The sequence below is a fragment of the Rattus norvegicus genome, chromosome 3 (genome assembly GCF_036323735.1).
Source record: "Rattus norvegicus strain BN/NHsdMcwi chromosome 3, GRCr8, whole genome shotgun sequence".
Lineage (NCBI taxonomy): Eukaryota > Metazoa > Chordata > Mammalia > Rodentia > Muridae > Rattus > Rattus norvegicus.
The window spans coordinates 175,227,110-175,249,402 of record NC_086021.1 but is presented as its reverse complement, the minus strand read 5'-3'; the positions used below and the strand labels follow the sequence as shown (position 1 = coordinate 175,249,402).

Here is a 22,293-nt window from a genome sequence, read left to right as displayed (position 1 = left end):
GCGTGGACGGGCCTTAGTGCCAAAGGAGGATTAGGTCACCAGAACATACTAACAGTGTGCTTTCACACTCCCCTGCTCCCAAAAATCCATCTGTGGCCCACACGTGTGGAGGTTGGGCTATCTTGCAGGAGTCAGCTCTCTCCCTCTACCACACGGGCCACAGGGACCAAACTCAGGTGTGGAAGCATCTTTACATGCAAAGCCCCAGCTCTCCTGAAATTCAAGTCACCTCTTGCTTAGCCTACCCAATGTAATGACCACCACCCCCCCGTGACCCCTTCCCAAGGGTAGATCTCCCAAGCCCGTACATCAAGCAACACTGAGACTCGTGATGGGATTCATCTCTGTCCCCATTGAAGATCCATGGCCAGGGATGCCTGGCCAGCCTGCCCCAGCCCCACTGACTTTATCATCCCCTCTGCCGTCCACAGAGTACAAGACCAGCTATGCCCGGAACCGCTCCATCCGCTCTGTGGCCATCGAGGTGGATGGCGAGGTATACCACGTAGGCTTGGATAACATGCCGCTGCCCCGCAACCTCACCAAGCGTCACTGGCCAGGGGCCCCTGAAGACCAGGATGACAAGGATGGTGGAAGTTTCAGTGGTACTGGTGGCCTTCCAGATTATTCTGCCCCCAATCCCATTAAAGTGACCCATCGGTGAGAGTCTGGCTGGAGGTCAGGGGTAAAAGGGCAGGCTGGGCCTCACTTCACCCCTCAGGGTCGCTCACAACCCTTTTCTCTTGAGCAGGTGCTACATCCTTGAGAATGACACAGTCCAGTGTGACTTGGACCTGTACAAGTCCCTGCAGGCTTGGAAAGACCACAAATTGCACATCGACCATGAGGTGTGGCCACTGAGGCAGCCTAAGCTAGTGACAAGCATCCACAGGAAGGGCAGGGGGACCTGGCAGGGGGGAAAAGCAAGATCGGAACCCCAGAACCCACAATCCCAGAATAGGAATCTGAGTCATGGGATCTAGCAGCCGGCCAAAGGTCCAACCCTGGCTGTCTGAGGACAGTGCAGCATGCTTTATTTAGACCTGCAAGATGGCCCCCCGATAGAGCTACAAACCTTCCTATAATCTCCATGAGCTCCAATGGCAGGAGGAGCAGTCTGGTCCTTCAGGGAGGTCCCCCTTCCACGGGCAGAGCCACGAATGTAGATGTGGCTGTACCCTTCCCACCCGAAGTTGCCCCGTGGTTCCTAGGCTCCTCCTGTTCCCTCCCTCAGATTGAAACCCTGCAGAACAAAATTAAGAACCTTCGAGAAGTCAGGGGTCACCTGAAGAAGAAGCGGCCAGAAGAATGTGACTGTCACAAAGTCAGGTGAGGGAGCAGCGCAGGGCCCACTCGAGCCCTGAACACCAGTGCACCCAGGGGACACACATGCACCTTTCCCAACTGCGCCCCATCCCCTTTGGTTGCTTTTCCGTTAGGAGGGACCGCCCTTCGGGTGACGCTCTAACAGGTCGCAGGGCCTTGTCTTGCACAGCTGGTTCAGTCAGGAACAGGCTTCTGCTCACTGCCTTTGGGAACTGCTGGGTCTGCCTGCCTGAGAGAACGCCTCACGCGAAAAGAAATGGAGTCTCTCTGCAGTCACTGCCCAGTGTGGTAGTCACCTAGCTAACACATGCGACTAGGGAACCTGGTACAAGAATCTTCCTTGATTTAAACTGAAGGAGCCACGCAGTTCTGAACACCTTTGCTGACTCGGGCCTTGTAGGATGCCGGTCCCAAAAGCCTCTTCTACGCATGACACGAATTAGCCTTCAGAAGCCAGGGCTGACACCAACTGAAGCCAGGCCCAGCCTCCAGTCCGGGTTAAATTATTTCCCACCCTGATCTTGTAAAGTCTGACTTGGGACATCTAAGCTAAACACAGAGCTGGCAACCAGGGGGTTATAGAACCCTCCATGCCACCCAGGAGAGGGTACAGGGGGCAAGAGCAGTGAACCCCACTGCACGCCTGCCAGGGTACCCTGCAAGGTTCTGACGCTGGGGCTTGGGGCTGTGGGGTCTGTTGCAGTTACCACAGCCAACACAAAGGCCGCCTCAAGCACAAGGGCTCCAGCCTGCACCCTTTCAGGTAAGGACAGGGGTAAGCCAAAGAGGTAAGGTGTCATGGCTACCTGCCTAGAGCTAAAACACACAAGGAAACTTAAGGCTGGACTGGCTTTCCCCTGGAAGGTGAGGTCTGTGCTGTCCCTGGGGAAGCTGTCCCCAGGTCCATACCAAGACCGTGACTAGATAGGGTGCTGTAGCCACACTAAGCAGTGGGTACCCATTTCTATGCTGCTGGAAGGTGGGGCTGAAGGAGGAGGCTACAGGAGGAGAAAGGCCCTGGGGTCTGGCCCTCGCTGCAGCCTGGACAACAGAGGGACCTGGAGCCCTTGATGACTCTGCCCAGCCACTAGGGTGAACCACGAGGCTGAGGTCATTGACTCCTAAGAGGTCCTAAGCGTATGTGGGCCTCTGTGCTCCCAGGAAGGGTCTGCAGGAGAAAGACAAGGTGTGGCTGTTGCGGGAGCAGAAACGCAAGAAGAAACTGCGCAAGCTGCTGAAGCGACTGCAGAACAATGACACGTGCAGCATGCCGGGCCTCACGTGCTTTACTCACGACAACCACCACTGGCAGACCGCGCCGCTCTGGACGTGTGAGCAGACGGGCAGGCAGAGGATGGGGGATCTGCGCATGGGCAGACAGGGCCAGGCAGGGGATGGGAGCCTGTGTATAAACAGGCAGAGGATGAGAGTTCTTCGCACGGCCAGGCTTCAGAGGGCCGTAACTGCTGGAGGTGTCTTAGGAAGCTGTGCCTGTTACTTGGCCTTTAAGAGCCCATCTCAGGGAGGCTGTCTGACAGACTCACGTTTCCAGGGGCACACTCAGAACCTGCTTTCTTCCCTCCGCAGTGGGACCCTTCTGCGCCTGCACCAGCGCCAACAATAACACGTACTGGTGCCTGCGGACCATCAACGAGACCCACAACTTCCTCTTCTGTGAATTCGCAACTGGCTTCATAGAATACTTTGACCTCAGTACGGACCCCTACCAGGTACCGGCTCTGTTAGAGAGAGAGGGAAACGGGCATGTGAGGAGACAGGCAGATGCCTGCAGAAGAACAGAGGAGTCTCACAAGGTCCCTAAGCCATGAAGGCTGAGTTCCGAGGCCACCCGGAGTCTGGGACTCTGTGCGGTTGACATGCGTCTCCCTCCATTGCCCTGTGTCTGATCTACAGTACGGCTCTCCCCTCTCCCTCAGGCACAGAGTGACTACAGGGCTCAGCAGGTACTTGTGTGGACGCTGGCCACCTTCCGGGCACTCTAGACTGCCATGGAGACAAGCAATCCTAACATTCACCCAGCATAGCCCAAGGCAAGCTCTGTGCAGTGTCTCCCTATCGTAAACCACCTCAGTACAGATGTGGTTGAAGTGCCTCAGACCCACACAGGCAGGAAAGGTGCCTAGAAACCAGAACTCTTGGCCCCTTAACCATTCTGGAAGGTGACCTCTGTAATGTCCAACCATTCGACCTCACTCAAGAAGCCCGACACAGGGCTGGGGATTTAGCTCAGTGGTAGAGCGCTTACCTAGGAAGCACAAGGCCCTGGGTTCGGTCCCCAGCTCCGGAAAAAAAAAGAAGCCCGACGCCGCTCCATGCGGTGCGACTTCAGAATGTCAGCACTCATGGTACAAGTACCACAGACCGCCAGTTACCACAGACTGCCAGTCTTCCCGCTCTGACACTTTAGCCCATACTTTACGCCAGTTAGTGACCATCAGTAGTGCCAGACTAGGCAAAGCCCCAAGACCCCTGACCCACCTCCATACCAAGTCCCTCCATCAAGAGGAAAAGGGGGTACTGTCAAACCCAAGACTTAGACCTGTCAAACCGGGCTATGCAAGATCCCTAACGCCTAGCTGCGGAAGTTCAAGGTTAAGCACCCACGCGTGGTTTGTGTCTTCTCCTGAATTCCCATTTCCACTGAGCAGACCCGGCAGAGACTCAGCCATCATTTAACTCCCCAGCACTGTGGCTCTTGCAGAAATCAAGGTTGGGTGTTAATACTGCCCCCGTAGCACCTCCACTCCCCGCCCACCTGAGTTAAGTGCCCTAGTGTGAAGAGATTCCCAGGACATGCCCCATTGACCCCTACCCTTTCCCATCAGCTGATGAACGCGGTCAACACACTGGACAGGGACGTTCTCAACCAGCTGCACGTCCAGCTCATGGAGCTAAGGAGCTGCAAAGGCTACAAGCAGTGTAACCCCCGGACCCGCAATATGGACCTGGGTGAGTTGTGTCATGTGGAGCCTACAGAGAAGAGCTTATGTCACGTCTGCCCCATAGATGAACCCAGAATCGCAGGGAAGCCGTGCCTCTGGGAGCAGAGAACCCATACACTCTACACAGGACACAGACTCCTCTTTTCCGTTTTCCTCCCTCTTGTTCACTCATCCTTCACGAAGAACTTAGCCTCCCGAGTTCCAGGGCAGCAAATGTATGAGCAAGGGGGTGGAGCTGCTCAGGGCAAGGACCCACACTAGGAGGCGTCTGGCTTGAACGGAGTGAGACAGGAACACGCAGTATGCTGTGTTCATCGGAGCTCTTCGATAGATCAGGGGTGACCATCGTAGAGGAAGCAACTGTCAGCCGCTGAGGAAACCTGGAGCGCTGGGAAGTGGGAGGAGCATAAAGTCGCCCCGTGTGGCTGGAACTGTAGTATGGGCCACAAAAGAAAGTTGAGGCTTGATTGCTTTGGGGAGGGTTGACGGAAGGGTTTACATTTGGGCAGTGAAAGTCAACATTTTAAAACGGCAGTGATTACTAAACAGAGGATGACGCTGGATCCAGTGGCACACAACATGGTTATCCAGGGAGACTATGCCCAGGGCTCGGTAGGAGAGATGATGACAGACTTGAGGTTCAGTAGGAAGGCCCACACATGGTGATGCAAGGTGAATAGCAGAAAAGGACATGGCACAGGCTACCCCTGAGTTCAGGATGAGTGGGGTAAAACCAGCACTTCTATGTCCTGTAACTCACTCTGTAGACCAGGCTGGCCTCGAACTCATATTCACCTGCCTCTGCCTCTCAAGTGCTGGGATTAAAGGTGTGCGCCACCACACCTGGCCAGCTAGATGTCATGTGTTTATTAGCGTCAGCCAAGTGTAAAGGGAACTACAAAAGCTGTGGACATGGAAGGCCTAGGGAGCGTCTATCTGTGTTACGATGCCTCCAGTTCCTATCAGGAAAGTGGGAAGTTGAGGAGACAGACCCAGGTGTACCAGACTGCCTTGCAGTAGGGGGTGGGGGAAGTGGGGAGTGGGTGTTTCGAACAAAGGGGCCAGAGTGTCTGCAGAGGAGAAAAGAAACCACTGGACTCTTGAGTGCTACTTTGTGACAGTTGTGCAATCTCGTGTAAGTACTGTGCCAAGCACAATGCCAAATGGTCGTGTGTGGGAGTTGTCACAACAGCTCTGAGGTGACCCTACCCCAGCTTAACAGTGAGTAAAGTGAACCCACTGAATGACTCTATACCCATGTGCTTGGTCATACCACCATATCCTCAGGGATTCACGGGGTCCCCCACCCACCCACCCACGATGAGCCTTGTGCAACACCAGTACCCACGCCTGTGCCTGCTTCCCCTTCTCCATCAGTAAGGCAATTGTGAAGGAAGGCTCAATGTATACAGACTGACTAACCGGGCTCAGCAGGGCGGATCTACAAGTCCACCTAGCATCATTCACCCTGAGCAAGGAACCCTAGCAACATTCTGGCACCGGCATTTGGCAAATTGAAGGCGGTTCTTAGCTGTGTCTTCCTTGGCGATCACAGGGCTTGCAGACGTTTGTACCATCTCACCCTTAACAGTTCTTAACTCTGTTTATCTCTCACTTAGGGCTTAGAGACGGAGGAAGCTATGAGCAATACAGGTATTTGCTTTTGTTCCTAAAGTTTGGGCTGAGTTCCCTCACCTTGATCTGTCCTGGTTAATGGTTGTACCTATTGAGAAACTGTCTATCTGGGGCATAATGACCGTAAGAGATAGATGTCATCTCTAGTCATCATCTTTGCATAGCCCTTTGGCGGGGGGGGGGGGGGGGGGGGGGGACACGGACAGACATGATTTCCTTGATCGTGTTTAACATGAATTTTCCTTTTGGCATCTGAATATTTAGGCAGTTTCAGCGTCGAAAATGGCCAGAAATGAAGAGACCCTCTTCCAAATCACTGTGAGTTGAAAAACTAGTTTGCAGACACGCAGAGCTGGTTCTGACTTGCTCGTTTGTGTTGCTGCTCTTGTCTGGCTTCTTCTTGTTGTTGTTATTGTTGTTGTTTTTGCTACTGGCCTTGAAGCCAGGAATCACTCATGCTAGGTAAGAGCTCTACCACCAAACTCCACCCAGCCTTAGAGTTTCCTCTCCGGAGCTGGGTCCTCCCGCATGTTCTATCTTTACCATCCTCTGCTCCCCTGCTAAGACAAAGCCATAGCCGCTTCTCCGGTAAGATAATGTGACTACGTTTCACACTTAATGCCTGATCCTTAGATCGCTGTTCTCTCTGTAACAGTCTGTAATCTTAGAGCCGAGATGTGCTTAGGTCCTACAGCTGACAGACACCTTGAAGGATGTGGCTGCAGAAACGCTGACAGTGTGTGCCTTTTTCAGTATGATGGCTGTCACGGGCCATGTGCAGACTGCAGCAACCTGCAGTTGGCCTCATGTCTAAATTGGAGACCCAGATCGTTCCCCAAAGGGTCCAGCTACAGCTTTGCCAGATTCTCTCAGAAATGCCAATGAGAATTCGCTTTAATATTGGTGTTAATACTGGTAGCTCCCCTTTGCTGCAGTGACCCACCTGGTCTCCCCGAATCCCTCTTCACCATTTGAACCTCTGTGACTTTACGAGGACAGTAAAAATGTGCCAGCTTCCAGGATATGCACCTCAAACCCTTAGTCACAGTTCTACCCCAATCCTTAAAAAGCAGTCACTGTGTGGCTGAGTGAGGCAAGTGGGTGGAACGACGCCTTTCCTCATGGCCTAAGTCCTCCTTTACGTCAGCCACATCCTTAGGGCAACACCTGCAGTGTGGGGCTGACTTCAACAGCATGGTCACCAAAGGCTGAGAGTGTACTTTGTTCTGCAGGGGACAGCTATGGGAAGGTTGGGAAGGCTAATCGGCCATGGAGAGGAACCTCCAAAACCAGAGGCCTCCTGTGGCTGCCCAGGCGTGCAAAAATCACCCAATTCCGAGGAGATCGATGCTGGAACTGGGAGACTTGACAGGAGGCAGGGTCTGCACTTGGGACAGGAAATCCCGAGGAGAACGCCAAGACTTCCAGAGGCTCATTGTTTTGCCCCGCTTTGCTTCGGATTGAACCTCACCGGCCGCACAAGGATGCGTCCTGACACCTGGAGTCTCCGCTCACCCTTTCAGAGGCTCACCAAGACAAAGGAACTAATTCCCATGGACTTTCCTCCAGAGATGGAAATTGCTGGGATTTACCCATCCCCTCCCCTGTACCCCCTTCCCCACTAGGGAAACAAGCTTGTTTTAACCTTCTTATTCTTTGGAGAAAGCACGGATGTCCCAGGTGCTGTCAACAGCGCAGTCTTGACAATGGTCTATAGCACAAAACAGTACCATTCACCTGGCTGGATGAGCCGGCTGCCCCAGAAGCTGCCTTCACTGTACATATGTGACTGCTCACATGTAACCAACACAGGGACTTGTAGGGGGAATCTCACTAATACGAAATCCCATTTTCAAGAGTCGCGGTGTCAATAAACACTCTGTGGCTGGTGTCAAGGGTAATCCCTTGAGCTTTCAGACATTTCTGTTCCTGCCCAGGATTCGTTCCTTTGTTATCCATATCCATCCCAGAACTGATGTTTTCTAAGGTACTGAAACCCCAAGTTGATGTGTGTCCTGTGTTTTAATGACATTGTATTTGTAAAGCAATTTTGTAGTATAAAAGTACCATCTTCCAGTGTTCACATCCCCCCCAGCCAATGACTAGCTCTTGGTATGAAAAAAAAAATCTTTGAATTTTTGTAAAAGGCTATCTTGGAACTTTTTTGCTGTACTATCATTTTATTATTTTACTCTTTTCTTGAAGCACTCAAGATGTTGTCCAACTTCAGCCAAGAGGGTTTGGAGAAGCAGAGGGTTATACATTAACATTAAACCTATCCGTGCGGCAAGGGATCTCACAGGTAAGTCTCACCGGCTCTGGGGCGGCTCTCTGTAAAGTGCTTCTCAACAGCGAAGCATTCAACTCCGTCAGCCCTTTGTTCTACTGAGTAGGGAGACTGGTCCTTGCGGCTGCCAGAGCAAAAGGCAGGTGGAGGTGGAAACCCAATGGGTCTCATCAGAGGGCCCTCACTCGCATTTCTCTCAACCAGCGGTTTTCAACCTGGGGCACCAACAACCCTCTTACGGGGGTCGCCTGAGGCCGTCAGAAAAGCACAGACATTTATATTACAACAGTAGCAAAGTTACGGTTAAGAAGTAGCAACAAAAATAGCTTTGCGGTTGGGGATCACTGCAGTATGAGGAACGTAATTAATGGGTGGCAGGCAGGAAGGCTGAGAATCACTGATCTAAATGGTCCCACAGTTTTCAAATGCCTTGAACAGGTCCAGGCTCCTAGGAAAAAGAACCGTTCCTCGGACCTCACAGACACTGAGCGCTCTTAGTCCTTATCCCGCCTTCACCTCTGACCTGGGTGTGGAGAGGAGAGGAAAAGCACGCTTAGGCTGAGGTTTAAATAGAAACCTTTATTTACAAGATAGTCGGCAAGGCGTCCAAAGCTCTATCCAACTGAGTCACCGACTTCGACGTGGTTTTGACTCCTTGCAGTGTAAAGGATGACATCGTCTGAAGTGACACTTAATATAACCGTGATTAACCCCCAATGTGTTCTCAGTGGTGTCGGTCAGTTCCTGAGAATTTACTGCTCTTGGAGTGACATTTCCCGTCTTCTTCAAAACTCCGCATTTTCAAAGGAAGAGGAAAAGGGAGGAGGCAAAGAAAAACAAAACTCAGCCCCGTTTTTAATCGCCTGCGCTGGAGGTAAAAACCCCTGTGCTTCAAGGCAGGGCCAGATTTCAGCCAGCCTAGAGGTTTGCTCCTGGTTAAGCTAGGCTTGGGGACAGAACCCTCGACCGCCATAGACAGAAAGGGACTGAATGGGCAAGTTGTTAAGTGGCAACCCTCTGTGTGGCCCCCGAGTCACCTCAGCGTCTCCTCCTGATGAGCCGATGGGGGCAGTCTGGAGAGGAAGTGCTCTAATACCAACAGAAACAGTACAGCCTCGTTTATTTTTGAAGAAACGTGTATCCTTAATATCATTTTGATCTTCATAAAATAATACATTTTTTTATTTATATATCTTTGGATTCAGCAAAAAAGTAGGTACTGAAAATGTCCCCACATCGTAAAAGCAGATGAAAAGAATACTTTTATACTGTTTGCCCCAAAGACACCTAGGTTTAACGAGGGGCTGGGGAGGAGGGGAGGCGAGGTAGGCAAGAAAAGTACAAAGAGAATGACCCAAAAAGATTAAAGGGCAATTCAGGTAACAACAAATCATCCCAAAGGCTAGTAAAAGGAAATCAGAATTTTGAACTGGCACCGATAAAAATCAGGAAGTAGAAAATATAAAAACATAATAAACTTCATTTTTCTCCCCATACAAAAAGGAGGTGCCAACCAGTTAGCTTGGAGCCGGGGTGCTGGAAGAACCAGAGTTGGGTTTTAAATGTCTTTCCAAGGGGAGGAGCACCACCCTGGCCTACACACCTAAGCGAGGAAGGCTCAGCCCTGCCCGGCCAGCTCTGAAGGTGTCATCTGCAAAGAACAGCACACAATGAAATAGGGCAGAGGGACAGTGGGTCAATCACAGGGGGTGTCCATTATGACCTAATCTACCCTGGGGGGGGGGGGTGTTCTGGAAACTCAAGCTTTACTCACTGAGAGCTCTGAGAATGAAGTGGTACTCCCTTCCGGGAGATGGAGAGCTGGTTAGACGTCTGACTTTGAAACACTAACTGGCTCTCAGAAAATGACACCAGAGACTTGAAAGCTACAGATGTTTTAATAACCTAATGTCATCTAACTGTTTGAACCTAAGAAACCCAAAAAATGGGTGTTACATACGCTTGGTTTCCCTACTCCAAACTGACTAGGACAGGTGCCAACAGGAGGCAGAGAGGTGGCGGGAGGGGCTGGCACAGGCTGAGGTGTCACTCTAACTCAGCACCCTGATGCCATGGAGAGGTAGGAAGAGACCCCATGAGCTGAGCAACAGGAGAGCTGGGCAGACACCAGACCACACACAGCAAGGGCCCAGGGCCTTTGACCTAAATGTGGGGCTCAGTCCTAAGTAACAGGAATCACCCGGGCTACATACTCAAGTTTTCCAAAATTATTATCGTTTAATTTACGGACTGCTTTAAAAAAAAAAAAAAAAAAAAAAAAAACCACAAGATTCTTTTTTAAATCAATTTGCTTCGGTTTTGTCTTTAAACTTGGTGCTTTTTGTTTGTTTTTTGTTTTGTTTTTGTTTTAAAGCTCATTTCCCCATATCTATTCTTTCCCCCCAAAATTAACAAAGTGCGTAGTTCTCTGGTAAAGAAATTTTTTAAAAAATTTAAATGCCTACATCTAAACAAATGATCGCTTTAAAAAGCCTTTAGATTAAGAGATCAAGGAGTGAGGCCTGTGAGGCGAGGGAGCGGCAGGCTGCCCTGCCCGCAGGCTGGGCACTGCTGATGTCTCTCTCCTCTGCTTGTAGCCTCACTGCATGGAGTTTACAGAAATCGACAATGTTAAATATTTAGTTTCACAAACTCTGTAAAAATGAGCTGCTGTGGCCTACAAAAAAAGGTATGTACATATTTTTACATAATACAATATCTTAAAAGATCATATTTACAAAAAGAAGTGTATTCACAGAAGCACTGCTAGCTTCTGATTCAGAGTGCAGTACCTGGCCGTGGGTTTCACAAGTTTATTTCAAAGCATTATTGCTCTACCATATAGGCAAAGGGTGACGCCAGTACTTGAAAGAAACAACAAACAAACAAAAAACAATCATGTTCTTGTCCTAACAGATTAGTGCAGACAAAAACCAGGAATGTGGTTCACCATTCCTCATGCCCTCAAGAACATTGCATTTCTCTGTGACTTCCTCAGTAAAGTGCACTTGGCTGCACATTGGGGCGGGAAAATTCAATATTGCCACCTCATTTTCCCTTCTGCAAAGCCATTAAACATCAATGACAAATCCTTGAGAATTACGGGGTATGGGGACCTCCTCAGGAGGAGATCCAGGACAACAGACTCTGGGGACTACCCCTGTAAAGGACACGAGCGTAGAAACACTGATTGCACTGACAGGAGAGGACACAGGGCCACTTGCTGCCTCAAGGCAGTCTGTGCTCCCCTTCCAGTGCTGCAGGACAGAAACCCTAGCCATCTAGATTTATGTGAAGACTTTGGCTGGTGGGGCAGAAGGAAGTGACGTAAGAGAGTGGTGATCATGAACATCCCATCTCCAGATCACATCCTCATGAGGCAGAACACCATGCCACACAGAGGCAGGGCATCAGGTAGACAGTGCGCTTCAGCTTGAGACCCAGTTCTGCTCAGATGACAGCACTTGGGAACACCCGGTGGTGGTCACGCTGGCCTTGCTTCCAAGCTGGATGCCTAGACAATGACTCCTTATGTCCCAATGGTCCTGTGCAGTGTCATCTGTACAGTGATTTCCTTCTCGGTCCCACCAGGGACATGTCAGCAGTATTTCTGTAACAGAGGAACACAGGGTCAGCACAGCAGATAACCACCCACTGTCCGTACGCTGCCATGCACCGCTCTTAGAATCCACTTCAACACAAATATCTAACAGCACAGGGCCTTCAAACCAAATGCTTTCAAAACACTGTAGTAGTTTGTGTAAGTTCTATATCCAGACCGCTGTTTAAATCCCCAGAACACTGTTAGGGTTCTGGGTCTAAACAAAGAAGGCTTCCTGGGAGACGCTCGTACCTGATCAGGACCCATCGGCATGCCAGACATGGGCATGGGAGTCATGGTCATCTGTCCCAAGTGACTACCACTGCTGTTCATGTGCACCATGTTGTATGCTGCAGGGTTCGCCTGGGGAGCAAACTGCTGTTGGGGAAAAGAGCTGTGAAGAGAGGGTAATGTTACTTCCAAATCAATTCAGACCACAGGACAGACTGTCACAGTCCATCTATCGAATGTTCCTCTAGACAGAAAACACCAGAGAAATCTGTTGTTGTTGCTTGAGACAGTGCCTCTCTATGGCTGCTCTGGAGCTCCCTATATAAACCAGGCTGGCCTTGAACTCACAGAGATCCTCCTGCCTTTGTCACCCAAGTGCTGGAATTAAAGGCATGCGCTACCTCGCCCAGCCTGAGAAAAACTTGACAGCCTGACGGCCTCCTATTTTCACTTTCACAACCGCCAGGACTCAGCATGCTCAGACACTGCATAGTACAAAGCAACCTCACCGCCCGTGCCTCACTTTCTAAGAGCCAAGCATGTCAGCTCTCCATCCAGCAAGTGTGACTGGGAAACGGGGCCCAGCCCCAGCATAGGATGTAAAGTAAGTCACACACTTACCCATTCCTGGCCAAGTTCCCTGATGGCCACCCTTTCATCTCTGAGGACTGATACATGGGTGCAGTCTGGGGATGCTGCACCATGGCATTCTGGGAAGGCCCCATTCTTGATGACATCATTGCACTGGGAGGACTAGAGCCCCTACCAAAGGCTGGCTCTGGCGGTTGTCCCATTCCTTGAAGAAATGAACAGAAATCAGTGCTCAATGCTGCATCCTTAGGCTCTCGGCATGCTAGAATCAACAAAGATGGGGAGGGAAGGACGGAAAAGTCTACACATAGCTGCTCTGTTGCTCTGCTTCTCACCAAGATGACAAGGTCATTGGTTTAGAAGGAAAGATGCTGCCTAGAGCACCAGGGTGGGCAGGGCCGCACTCTCTTATAGCATCTATCTATCCTAGTCTATCCCAGAATCTCCCCAAAGGCAGGCCTGATTAGAGTAACCATGGTAAGTGCCCAAGTTATTGAGCAAAAAAGGGATCCTGTATCTGGGATCTGTCCCTCAGGCTCAAGTGTCCAGAGAAGCATCTTTCAATGCTGGGGCATGAAGAACAGGCAAGAGGAGGGTTATGTGATCCTCCTCAAATAAGGGGGAGAGGTTGCTAGGGCTAAAAAAGATGGCTAACTGAGAGAACACACACTCTCCCTGCAGCTCCCTGCAGCTCCACCAGACAGTTCTCCTGACAAACAAGATGGAGTGAGCAGCATTTTGTGTCACACACACACAGCAGACCTGGTGAAGCTTGTGACTTTAATAGCAGTACTATTATATGGGAAGGGCATCACGTGCCAGGCTCACCATAATTTGTCGCATACGGAAACTGTTGTGGAGGGGCTTGTGGCATTGCTGAGCCTGCCAAGACCCCGTCCATGCTGGGGGAAGCGGTGACGTTGGGAGGTGGGCTGAAGGCCTGAGGCTGTGGCTGTGACATCATCATCGCCATCCTCTGCTGCTGCAGGTGATGGTTCATCAGCTCTCGTTTCTGCTGGGCTGCCATTTGGGCATTAAAGAAAGCCTGCTGGGAGCCAAGAGAGACCAATTAACTTCAGTTCATAGAGGGCCCCGCAATACACAAGCTATCAACCAGACAGAACACTCACAAGTGTCTTCTCAGTAACTAAAGGGAAGTATACAAAAATCGTTCCCATGGCTTCCAAATGCTGCCCAGCGAGCATGTGCCCTCCCTGCCCAGGGTCAGAAGCATTTCCACGTTCCCAAATGCTCAGCGGCTCTCTTACAATACAGTAGTTCACCACAAAGGAAACCGATCTGGGTGAGCTGACTGATGGTTTTAATGAAGCAGCCACTTCTCTCCAGCCCCTCATCACTACCAAGCCAGAGTGCGGTTGAAAGAGAAAGTATAGGGGCTGTGTGACAGCCAATTCTTACAAAAACTTCAGAATTATTTTAACAAGCATGGGCTAAGGACCAGCCGGGCAGGAGCCCAGCCTGGACTGGACCCTCCTCTGCTAGGAAAAAAAAAAATACCTGGGACTGCAGCATGGGCCTCATCACAGCAGCACCAGTGGGGCTTTCCATCTTCATCTCCAGTGCCTGCCGGCTCTGATTTAAAAACTGACCAGAGTTAAGGTTAGTCAGGTCAAGTGGAGAGGTCAGTGAGCCCCATGGGCTTTACAAACCTTACCACCACCCAGCAAGATCCCCCAAACCCGCTGAGCTGGGAAGCCACATTTAAACTGGGTTGGTTGTTTCCATTCTGCAGAAGGAAGATGGCTCTCAGAATTAAACTGCGAGGACCAGGCTCCTTTCCCGGCACCTACATGGTGGCTCACAGTCACCACTACCTCCACTTCTAGTGGACCCCACACCTCTGGCCTCTGCAGGCACATGTATGTGTACAGGCAATGGACTGCACAAACACATTAAAAATACAGTGAGCCTTAAAAAAAGAAAAGAAATTCCAAGCCAGCCAGGGCTACAGGGAGAAACCGTGTCCTGAAAGAAAAGAAGGAAGGGTGACAATTCCTTGTAAAGCTTTGTTTGTCACAAAGGACAAGCTTAACAACTTAAGCAACACAGGAGCTCAATGGCCTCACAGTGTCGCGTTTCTCCAGGGACTGTTCAGACAATCAAATTAACAACTTTGTCTTGATCAGACAGCAGTGAGCATTTCATAGAAAGGAATAAGAAGATATAAAATAGGGCTGGAGAGATGGCTCAGTGGTTAAGAGCACTGACTGCTCTTCCAGAGGTCCTGAGTTCAAATCCCAGCAACCACATGGTGGCTCACAGCCATCTGTAATGGGATCTGATGCCCTCTTTGGTGCGTCTGAAGACAGCAACAGTGTACTTACATACATGGAATAAATAAAATAAATCTTTAAAAAAAAAAGAAGAAGAAGAAGAAGAAGAAGAAGAAGAAGAAGAAGAAGAAGAAGAAGAAGAAGAAGAAGAAGAAGAAGAAGAAGAAGAAGAAGAAGATATAAAATAGGACCACACACAGGCACACAACTTCCCTAGTTCTGAACCCACTTCTGAAGCAGTCAGAGCCTGACTCCAGCTTACAGGGCTCTAAGCTCAACCACTCTGCTACTCAAGTGATTTACTGCCACCGTGTGTCACACTTACCAGCACTCACAGTCTGTGTAGCCATACAAACAATTACGATTTAAAGCAGCTTCGGATTAAGGAAACAATGGGAAGAAATAAAATCCTATCTAAAACATTCTTTTAAAATATTTATTCTTATTTTGAATGTGTCTGCATGTGGGTGAAATTTCTCAGGTCAGAAAGAAGAGGTGTTGATCCACCGGAACAAAGTTAGGCTGTGAGTTGCCCAGCGTAGGTGCCAGGAGCTAAGCTTAGGCCCCTCGCAAAGGCAACACATAGTCTTACCGCTGAGCATGCCTCCAGCCCCAGAGAACTGAAAGCTTTAAAAACACCAAGAAGTGGTTTCCATTAAATACTGAGCCAATAGGGGTGCTAGCACATGCCTGCAATCCCTGTGTGAGAGGTTGAAGCAGGAGAATTACAAGTTCGCCTGGGCAATTAAAGATCTTGTCTTTAGAACAAAATGCAGGGGACATGCCTTCCAAGGGCTGTCAGGACATCTGTTCCTCCAGCTGTTCTGTTCTGTGAGACAGCCCACTGTGCAGTCCTAAGCCACTCTGTAGACCAGGCTGGCCCATGGGACTCGCAGAGACCTGTGTTTCTGCCTCCCAAGGGCTAGGATTAAAGCCATGCAGTAAGCAAGGCTCTCAGAACTAAACTGGCTGCCTTGGAAAGCACACACCCACTGAGCCATTTTGCCATTGCTAATGTTATACCAACGAATAGACACACAGAAAGATACCAAGTTTAATACATACTCCTTAGCAAGGAACTGTCTGACAAACAAAATCTTACAGAGAAGTGAAAGCAAAAGGAATCCCAATTCCTTTAGTTAGCAAGAGTGGAGGGCCAGCGGCAAGGGCCATGGAGAACTCAGCATGAAAGTCAGCCTGGAAAACACAGGGCCTACCTGCTGGCCCTGCAGCCGCTGCTGAAGCTGCATTCTCAGCTGCTTCGGGGTGTTTGTCCTTGGTCTCACCATGCTGGCTCTAGGATGCAGGCCTTGGAGAGGAAAACTGCCTTGCTGGCTAATCTGACTCATCATAGAGTTCAGAGACGGGGACTGCCCCTGAAGGTGAAAGCCTCCTTGCAGTGGAGGACCCTGAGCTGGGTATGTTTGTCCATACAGTGCAGCCTTCTGATCCATCATTACTGCTGCTTCTTGGCCTTGGAAAACATCCTGTTTGGACTCCAAAGCTTGTCCCTTAAACATCAAACACAAATGAATGGTTAGCTGCATCTGAGAAAGCAACCAAAAGCAAATGTTGCAAACGAAGGGAAAAATGTCAGTCAGTCAGTCCATGTGAATGGACAGTGTGGCTCAGAACCCAGAAGCAAATCAGGGTCACTGCCTAAAGCTGCACAGGACCAAGACACACGGCAGACTCACACACTCACACACACACTCGGCCTTTAGCTACAATGCATTTAATACCTGCAGAAATACTATTGGCTCAAAACCAGAGCTCTACACAGTAAGAACCACACACCTCTCAAACCACCAGAGATAAATGAAAATTGCAGTGAGCAACAAATGCATTCTCAGGTCAGTGGAATTGGGGGCTTTGGAGTCTTCAAAGACTACAACGTTGTGTGTGTGTGTGTGTGTGTGTGTGTGTGTGTGTGTGTGTGTGTGTGTGTGCGTGCGTGCGTGCGTGCGTGCGCGCGCGCGCGCTTGCTTGCTTGCTTGCTTGCTTGCTTGCTTGCTTGGCGTTGTTGGGTTGTTTCGTTGTTTTGTTTGGAGATGGTGTCTTTCTGTGTAGCCTCTCTGTTATGGAATTAACTCATTTTGTAGACCAGGCTGGCCTCAAACTCTAAGATCCACCGGCCTCTGCCTCCCAAAAGTTGGTATTAAAGGCGTGCACTGCCATGCCCAGCCTAGAACTACACAATTTTTTCTGGGCTACTTTGGAACACGTTTTTGAGGCAAAGAACCTTTCACAACTACACGGCAGGCAACCTTGACCCTTTTCCCTAAAATCTTTTCAGTTGTCCTCAACTCCAACCCCCCCACCCTCCCCCCCCCCACACACACACAAGAGGAGTAGGTTCACACCCAGAAACATGGATACAGGACCTTCACACCTTTACTCTTATTCCTAGGACCATGCTTCCTTCCCACTACAAGGAGGTGACTCCTCGTAGTATGAAGACGGTCAGCTGAGAGAGAACGGGAGACAGGCTGAAGGGCGGCCTAAGCAGTGGGCAGTACACCAGAGTGGCCACAGAGGATCAGAGAGGAGCTCGTCTGCGACCAGGAACTGCATGGTCACAGATGGAGCCTCGGGAGAATGCTACAGTGGGGATAATTTGACCAAGAGTCCACTCCGCTGTAGTCTTACACAGTTCCTTCTCACTGGCAATGTAGGTGGCTGTGAGAGCTGAGTAAACGAGTGCTCTCTATGCTAGGACAAACTACAACAAGAATTCTGTGACGTCCTTTTCGTCTTGCCTTTTGGGGGCAAAGAAAAGGAGGGTTAGGGAACTCCTTCCTACCTTCTCAACACTCATTTATGTGGAATAAGTATAGCATGAGTATTTATAAATGACTTTTGTGTATTCCTGCTCTTCTTGGACTCAAAGAAGCGGCTGTAAGTCTTGTGTACTCCTGTGTGGGTTCAGAATTCAAGTCTGTATACTGGGACGACCAAGACTCAAAAGGAAGGGGGAAGCGGAGGCTGACCTGGTTGAAATGTAATAATGAATGGAGGTAATCAAACTCTGGCTTTCAAACATTATCAATAAAGAAAACTGGTGTATTGTTTTAACTTTTAGAAGTAAATAACTCTGTACAGTGGAACTGACTGATAAATTATAGGTTGTCCAGGTGGCTCAACAAGTACAGGTACCTGCTGCCCCACCTGACGACCTGAGTTCAAGCCCCGGCTTGAACAGTGGAATAACAGATTCCTGAAAGTCCTGAAGGAATAGGAAGGGCACATGTACGCACGTGCACGCATGCACGCGCGCGCACACACAGACACAGACACAGACACACACACACACACACACAATGTTTTTAAACATTTTAGGGCTGATGAAATGACTTAGTGGTAAAGGCCTCTGCCACAAATTCTGACAACCTGAGTTTGATTCCCAGAATTCACATGATGGAAGGATAGCGCTGACCCCTATCGGCTGTCCTCTGAGCTCCATGTGTGCAATGTGGGATGCAATAAGCATGGATAGACACACACAAAATAAACTGTAATAAAACTTTACAAATCTGATGTTCTCCCATAATTTGTGAACAGGAAAAGATGGTTTATGTAACAATAGGTCAGCCAGGAGAAGCACCTCTCCAGATCTCCAATCTCTGAGTGCACTCCCCAGTTACATGCTAAGGGTGGTCACCCACCACTGTCCCTCAAGGTCTGTGTTAGGTGTCAGGCATCAGCTTGACCTGCACTGGATGGCATGTTCTGCAGGAGGAGCTTAGAGCGTCAGGGGCATTGTGTACCTCTGCCTTCTCCTGGGCCCCAGACCAGGAGCACAGTGAGCAGCCCTGTCCTGTATCCTGCTATCTACCCCACAGCCACCCAGGCTCCACTCTAGCCTTCCCTTGCTTGGATAAGGGTCGAGTGTCCATGAGGCTCACTCTCAGGCTTTCCTCTTCTCTCACGATACTTCCTGCCTGGATATTCTCAGGCACAAAGGACAACTAGCTATCAAACTATGCTTTCTACCCCAAAGGAGACTTCTGAACTCAGGTGGCTTATGCAAATGAATCTGGGTGTCCCCGAACCTTAAACTTACACTTTCACAATTCCCCCACCTCCCCAAGGAAAGAAAAGCTGCTGCTTTCCTCAAATCTCCCCTACATCACAGGCCCTGGCTCCCCAGGACCCCATCCTCCTGTCTTCTCAGGGTGCCGCACTGCTGTTCCCCTCCTTCTGTTCTATGCACTCCACTCCCAGGACCCTTCCAGAGACTCCCCAGGGCCCTCGCAATAACCAGCATTTGTGCTCCTACATCTTGTCTTTCCAACCCTGCTCACTCCAAACACAGACATCTTTATTAAGGCGTGGTATGCTACATTCTCTTGCACATTCTACTAAAGTGAATGTAAAGAATTTAGGAGGTTCTGAGAGCCAACCGAACCCATTGGTAAATATAGTACAAGCAGATAGCCAAGACTTTTTCCTGCAGTCTCTGTTGGCCACTCCATTAAGGGCCACCTCATACCTCAGACCTCTCTGTTCCTGGGGGTTATTTATCCAGCATTTTCTACATTTCCTGTTTGGATTACAGGCACCATACTGTACATACCTATCATAATAACACTTTCATTTTACTTTTATTATCGCTGTGTGTGAGAGATGTGTGTGTGTGCACACCACAGTGCACACGTGGAGGTCAGAGGACAGCTTTACAGTTGCTCCTCTCCTCTCTTCATGTGGACCTTTACGTGAGCTCCAGAGACCGAATTCACAGTGCCAGTTTGGGCCAGCCCAAGAGGACAGTGTCTGTAGACTAACTGATCACCGTGTCACTTGTCATCTATGGCTATTTTTATAGATGTCTTAGATAGCATTTAAATGCTCCCCAGGTAACAACTTCGCTTCTGGGATTTCCCCAGCATTTCACTGTTATAAATTACTGTGCACATTAGACACAATTTTGAAAATTTTGATGGTTTCTTTTAGGTTTGTTTGTTTGGGGGGGGGGGGTGTTTTGTTTTGTTTTTCAAGACAGGGTTTCTCTACATAGCCCTGGATGTCCTAGAACTTTGTAGACCAGGAAGGCCTGGGACTCACAACATAAGCCTCCTCATTGCTGAAATTAAAGTTGTGCCCAGCAACATTCTTAAATTGAAAATAAAGCTAAAGAAAAGGAGGGTATGACAAACCGCTCACAGTGTACACCGCCCAGCATTTGTGAGTGTCACACTGCATATGGCCGGCCGGGGAACATAAATACTGAAAGGACTAGGCGTGAGCTCTACTCATCCTGGAAACCAAATTCTCAGCCCAAAACCCCATTGGAAAACTGTAAAACACAGGTGGATGGCCGGCAAACATGACGAGATAATCACGCTTGTGAAGAGGTGCGGTGAGAGCCAGTCACCTCGCTGCTTATCATGTTAGTAAACAGGTTTTTAAAATAATCACACTCTGTTGTTTGTGTGGTTATCCGTCTAAACCACACAATGGTGCTGACAGAGGAAAACCTGAACTACTCATCCAGAAAGAGCCAGTGCCGTTTCCTTCCCAAGACAGGGTCCTGACGTGACAGCCCTGACACAGGGTCCTGACGTGACAGGCCAAGCTATTGCCTTACAAGGTCAAAATAAGTTCATTCCTGTTTTCTGTAAACCTTGGGTTTAACTAAGTCTTGACCCGTTTTCTGGAATCTGACAAGTCCCACACCCTATACCCTAACCTTTGCCCTAGTAAGATGCTCTGCCAAAGAACTTTGAATGTTCTGCCAAGTTCCTACAGAACAAAAAACCCCTGAAATCCCCCTAGACTTGAAGTTTTGAGGCTCACATAAACCCCACCTTCTTCTATGTCCAATTCTATTTTCTCAAACCTGCTTTAGGGAAATAGCCCTGTCTGGAAGGAAATAAAGCCTACTTAATTTGACTAGAGAGTTTGAGTAATGGTCCTTACTCTCATTTGGTGGAATTAACACATGCTGCCCTAGAATCCTAGAATCATGTGACTTTCCTGACTTAGCTTCCAAAGCAAGTGGGTGGGACACCGGACACATTGGTCTTTCACACCTTTTCTTTTTTTTTTTTTTTTTTTTTTTTCCCCCGGAGCTGGGGACCGAACCCAGGGCCTTGCGCTTCCTAGGTAAGCGCTCTACCACTGAGCTAAATCCCCAGCCCCAGTTTCACACCTTTTCTTAAGGCAGAAAGAGACATGTGTGATCAGCTGCACGATAGACAGCATCCACATAAGATGAGATTACAGCCACAGACCCCACAAAGGCTGAAGGGCGGCATGATTCATAGAGCGAAGCCAGCAGAATGAGACCTTGATGGCTGACAATGATAGTGACTATCACTGTCACCCTTGTGAGCATGCACACGTACTCACAGGCTTACATGCACTGCTTTAAATCTAGAGGTGTATACACCCCAGCTACTAACAACACCCCAGTTACTAACAACACCCCCTCTGCTGCTCAGAGAGGGTTTTAAGGCTGATGCTACATATTCTTTCCATTTGTCAGAAGCTGTTTTTGTTGTTGTTTGGGTTTTTGAGATAGGGTCTTACGATATAGCTTTAGATGGCTTGGAACTTGCTATAAACACCAGGCTTGCCTTGAACTTAAGATCCACCAGCTTCTGGTTCCCAGAGTGCTGATACTGAAAGCCGCCACCACCACACTTGGTGCACTCACTCATCAGAATTGTAGATGAAGGCCTAGACCCAGCAAGTAGGAAGAATGTCAGACCAAACGCAGCATGGTCGTCAGCACCAGGGTCAGGTGTCACTCAGACTCGAGCGCGCGCACACCAGATTCAGCTGTTCTCCAGTGTCAGGTTAGGTGTGATTGGCATCTCTGAAGTGGGACATCAGAACTGGCATTGTTTCCCCTGCCCCTTTGAGAACTCTAAGGCGAGGGCCGGAGAGATAGCCCCACATTTAGGAGTACTGGCTGTTCTTCCAGAGGGTCAAAGTTCAGTTCCCAGCACCAACATCAGGTAGCTGATAACTGCCTCTAACTTCACGTTTAGGAGATCAAAGCCCTCTTTGGCTTCCACAGCACACATGTGGCAGCACATAAACAAGCATTCCCATGCAATTCCTTGTGCATGTCTGTCTGTCTGTCTGTTTCCGACCAGCAACTGAGGCCTACCCTTGGTTTACGGCTGGACAGAGATCTGAACATTGCCCAGTACAACGTAAACAGAAATAACCATCTATGATATTTCAAAAGTTCTTGGGATGCTGAGCATGGCGGCACATCCTTTTAATCCCAGCACTGGAGGGGCAGAGGCAAATGAACCTGAGTTCAAGGCTAGCCTGGTCTACAGAGTTCCAAGATGGCCAGAAGGCTACACAGAGAAATTCTGTCTTTCTTGAAAAACAAAAATAAAATTGTGA

At 49.4% G+C, this 22,293-nt stretch overlaps 2 protein-coding genes across 6 annotated transcripts in view; one reads left to right on the top strand and one right to left on the bottom strand.

The window, feature by feature from the left end:
- Nucleotides 1-8,081, top strand: part of Sulf2 (sulfatase 2) — an 82,487-nt gene extending 74,406 nt beyond the window's left edge. For 4 of the 5 annotated variants that reach the window (XM_006235596.5, XM_063283881.1, XM_039105137.2 and 1 more), the window contains exons 12-21: nucleotides 432-660; nucleotides 752-848; nucleotides 1,235-1,329; nucleotides 2,030-2,089; nucleotides 2,488-2,657; nucleotides 2,914-3,056; nucleotides 4,173-4,296; nucleotides 5,909-5,942; nucleotides 6,189-6,242; nucleotides 7,157-8,070. In XM_006235596.5, coding sequence (XP_006235658.1) covers nucleotides 432-660; nucleotides 752-848; nucleotides 1,235-1,329; nucleotides 2,030-2,089; nucleotides 2,488-2,657; nucleotides 2,914-3,056; nucleotides 4,173-4,296; nucleotides 5,909-5,942; nucleotides 6,189-6,242; nucleotides 7,157-7,187 — 1,037 coding nt within the window. In that variant the 3' untranslated portion in view covers nucleotides 7,188-8,070. Of the gene's footprint in view, nucleotides 1-431; nucleotides 661-751; nucleotides 849-1,234; nucleotides 1,330-2,029; nucleotides 2,090-2,487; nucleotides 2,658-2,913; nucleotides 3,057-4,172; nucleotides 4,297-5,908; nucleotides 5,943-6,188; nucleotides 6,243-7,156 lie in introns of all 5 variants that reach the window. The other variant, NM_001034927.1, reaches the window with a different exon arrangement.
- A 3,490-nt stretch (nucleotides 8,082-11,571) lies between these two features.
- The window catches only part of Ncoa3 (nuclear receptor coactivator 3), an 80,008-nt gene continuing 69,286 nt past the window's right edge, over nucleotides 11,572-22,293 (bottom strand). The window contains exons 18-23 of the mRNA NM_053454.1: nucleotides 16,146-16,439; nucleotides 14,153-14,239; nucleotides 13,463-13,682; nucleotides 12,665-12,839; nucleotides 12,065-12,206; nucleotides 11,572-11,821 (exon numbers count right to left, since the gene is read on the bottom strand). Coding sequence (NP_445906.1) covers nucleotides 11,810-11,821; nucleotides 12,065-12,206; nucleotides 12,665-12,839; nucleotides 13,463-13,682; nucleotides 14,153-14,239; nucleotides 16,146-16,439 — 930 coding nt within the window. The 3' untranslated portion in view covers nucleotides 11,572-11,809. The remainder of the gene's footprint in view (nucleotides 11,822-12,064; nucleotides 12,207-12,664; nucleotides 12,840-13,462; nucleotides 13,683-14,152; nucleotides 14,240-16,145; nucleotides 16,440-22,293) is intronic.